This window comes from Portunus trituberculatus, chromosome 11, assembly GCF_017591435.1.
Source record: "Portunus trituberculatus isolate SZX2019 chromosome 11, ASM1759143v1, whole genome shotgun sequence".
Lineage (NCBI taxonomy): Eukaryota > Metazoa > Arthropoda > Malacostraca > Decapoda > Portunidae > Portunus > Portunus trituberculatus.
The window spans coordinates 2,936,041-2,939,538 of record NC_059265.1 but is presented as its reverse complement, the minus strand read 5'-3'; the positions used below and the strand labels follow the sequence as shown (position 1 = coordinate 2,939,538).

Here is a 3,498-nt window from a genome sequence, read left to right as displayed (position 1 = left end):
TTTTTACCTTGAAATTTTTGTACCATTAGACCATTTTATTGACATTAGCAAGGGTGTATGGAGGGCACAAGATTAATGTGTGTGTGTTGTTTTTAAAATGTATTGTTTTCATGTATGTTATTACTATTTGATTGTTTATTTTGATTGCTCTCTCTCTCTCTCTCTCTCTCTCTCTCTCTCTCTCTCTCTCTCTCTCTCTCTCTCTCTCTTCTCTCTCTCTCTTTTCTCTCTCTCTTGTTGAAACAGTTTGTTTGTAAGATTGTGTCACTTCAAAACCAAACATTTTTATCTTTGAATAATTGTTAACATGAAAGAATTGTTTTAAAATATTTTGTGAAGTTGAAAAGTGTTTTAAAATTTTGCAAATATGAAAATTTGTGCAGATTTTTTTGTTAAGTTGTAAATGTTTATTTTATATTAAGTTGAAAATTTGTGTAGACTTTTCTGTATAGATTTTGCTCAGTTTTGATACTAAGTTGAATCTGTATAGATTTTGCTCACTGTTTTTATACTAAGTTGAAAATTTGTGTAGACTTTTCACTGTATTCTTTGTATATATAAATTTTTTTTTTTTATTAAAATATTTGTAGACTTCCTGGCAATGTAATAATGTAAAGAATTGTTAAATAAAAGTCTAGGGAGACTCTTGCATTTAATTTTAACTCCAATATGGATCTGCCTAATCTCCGGAGACTCTTTCGAGTATTTTTGACTTAAGTACATTTTTAGGGCCATTTGTGGGGGTTTTTAGGTCCATTTTCTGCATTTTTAGGGCCATTTGGGGTGTTTTGGGGTCCATTTGGGAATTTCCTGCATTTCTTATGGGTTTTTGGCCAGTAGTGCAGTATTTAGGGTCAGTTTGGGGTTTTGGCTAGTTTTTTAACCATTTTCTGCTGGTTTTTGGCCAGTAGTGCAGTATTTAGGGATCTGCTTTGGTTTTTTTTTTGCTTTGACCATTTTTTGCCGTTTTTTTGGCCAGGTATGCAATATTTTTTTGGACTTTTCCATAACTTTTCAAGGATAATGTCTTTTCTTAATTTACTCATTTTTTTCACCCCCACATTTTAATATTTTCACATTAGCTCATCTCTCTCCATTTTCTTGTATTGCTATGATAAAAAAAAAGCATGAAAGTTAGCGTTTTTTATTTCTGGCCTGTTATTGTTTAGAGTGAGTGTGGGAGGTTGATGGAGGCAATATTGGTGTGTCAGACAGTGACCTAAGCCAGCCTGAGGCGACTACTGACTAGTCAGCCACAAATATTCCCAGGAAAGGAAATTCTCCAAAACAATAAAGATTTCTTCACAATTTATTATTCAATCATGACAACAGCTCCAGGTACAGTGACACCACCATAAGGAGGTGGTGGTGGTGGTGGCGGCGGCGGCAGGCGTTGAATGGCAGGTCTGCGATGAATCTTTCACTGGACGGAGCCGGCGGTAGTGGTGGTGTAGCAGGTGTCTGGTGGCAGGGGGGTGGGTGGCCGGAGTTGGTAGGGTGATGGGGAGAGGGTCAGTGAACGCGCCGTCATCCACTCAACAAACTATTCTCCCTTAGCGGCAGCAGCAGCAGCAGCAGCAGCAGCGCGGCGGCGGCGGCGGTGCGGGGCGGGGCGGCGACCATCACAGTGCGCGATGCAAGGCAGAGTCCTTCCCTGATCTTGAAACGGTGGCGGAGGCAGAGGGGTTAGTAGTGGGCGTTGTCAGTGAAGACAGTGCAAGGTACACAAGGCTCATTACCGCTGTGGAGTCAGGCCTTTGGATCGTCAACTCCTGTAATGGACAAAAATGAACAAAAAAAATGAACTTGTTCACTAATTATCCCTACAGCTAACAGGCAACATTGCCACCACAACATTGCCACCACCACCACCACCACCACAAATCGAACATGAACATTAGTATCCGAGTTTACCAATTACCTACATCACTCTTGAACCTCTTAAACATCTACGCCCGCTTACCACTAAGAACTAATTTCAAGAATATATCCCCAAACTTACCGTTATACTACCACATCTCGTTTCTAATGCACGTACCTTGAAACACCAGCCCCGTTACGTTAAGAAATCCTGTCCACTCATTCTTTTCGCAGAGGTAGCCATTGTATAACAAGGGAACCACAACGACTTTTACCCGAAATATTTTAGCCTCAAATACAACTTACTTAAGGAGTTCTATAGTAACGCGACACGTTTAATCTCTTCAGCACCAAGACGCTTTTTCATATTCCTTCCGTTAGTACTTTATCTTATACAACTTCAGAAACTTACGCGAGGAATTAAAATAGTGAAGACACAGGCCATTAACCTTGTGACATCTATACACGCTTTGTAACAATAGAATTATCTAATCGTACACACGTCTCAAGGTGAAAATGCGTCACAGTACTGAAGAGGATAACTAATTCTTCCTTCCTACACAACTACAATGACCACGAAAACACTTCACTTGCCACGGTCATTACCCAAATCTATTCTGAACCCGTTACTCTAACCGCACTAGTAAATGAATGACCAAGTAAATTTAACACTCATACGTAGCGATGGTTCCGGATACATCCTACATAGACACGCAGACACCGTATAGTTAACCTTCCATTAGACACAGTATACGTAGCGATGGTTCCCGATACATCTTAGTTACATACAAGCAGACAGACACCGTATAGTTAACCTTCCATTAGACACAGTGCACATCCTACACATATCCTGTTATCCTTTTATCAGTCAAAATTCCTAACAACCCTCTATTGACTGACTAACAACTTCCTTCCTATCATCACAGCAAGTCAACGCACACTATTTATTTACATACACCACCAATCTCTCCGCTGTGCTGTGCTGTGCTGTGCTGTGCATCAAGCTTCCCGTTGCTATTACCACCGTTGCTGCACGTCACGCCCAACGCCAAGACACACACGGCCACTGGGCTGCGTAGACTCGAGGGGTCGGTGGTGGCGTGGAGACTGAAAGATGTAGCAGGCGTGGTGTCTGAAGTACTACTGCTCTCACTGCCATCCTGAGCTACTGATCTTGCTTCGTTCTCGTCTACCCTCCCCCAAAAAAAAAAAAAAAAAAAAACTGCCGATAAGTAAAGAGCAATTTGAGGCCAAACGAACATTATGAAACGCTGCCGGTGAACCGAACCACTGGTCCACCACCTGGATATAAACTAGCCACGCTCTTTAACGCCTTCCAAACCAACCGTTATTACACAAACTCAATTGCATATGTTTGTTTTATCAATCATTCTTATCTTCCGTGTAGTATTTAGAATAATACAGGATTTTTTTTTAAATTTTGTTGTAACATTTTGAAGCTTCCTTCGTTGTAAATGATTATGATAGATAATAATTCTCTCTCTCTCTCTCTCTCTCTCTCTCTCTCTCTCTCTCTCTCTCTAAGTAAACCCTACCTGTAAATCAACGAATAAAGATAAAAGAAAAACGTATCATTAACGGGAAATTGATTATAATAGGTAATAATAATTCTCTCTC

The 3,498-nt window shown here is 40.2% G+C and overlaps 1 protein-coding gene across 1 annotated transcript in view; it reads right to left on the bottom strand.

Annotated features, from left to right (window-relative positions):
- Window positions 1–1,296: 1,296 nt before the first annotated feature.
- LOC123502510 overlaps window positions 1,297–3,498 on the bottom strand; it is a 25,699-nt gene continuing 23,497 nt past the window's right edge. Inside the window, exons 2-3 of the mRNA XM_045251633.1 lie at window positions 2,817–3,082; window positions 1,297–1,772 (exon numbers count right to left, since the gene is read on the bottom strand). Coding sequence (XP_045107568.1) covers window positions 1,623–1,772; window positions 2,817–3,082 — 416 coding nt within the window. The 3' untranslated portion in view covers window positions 1,297–1,622. The remainder of the gene's footprint in view (window positions 1,773–2,816; window positions 3,083–3,498) is intronic.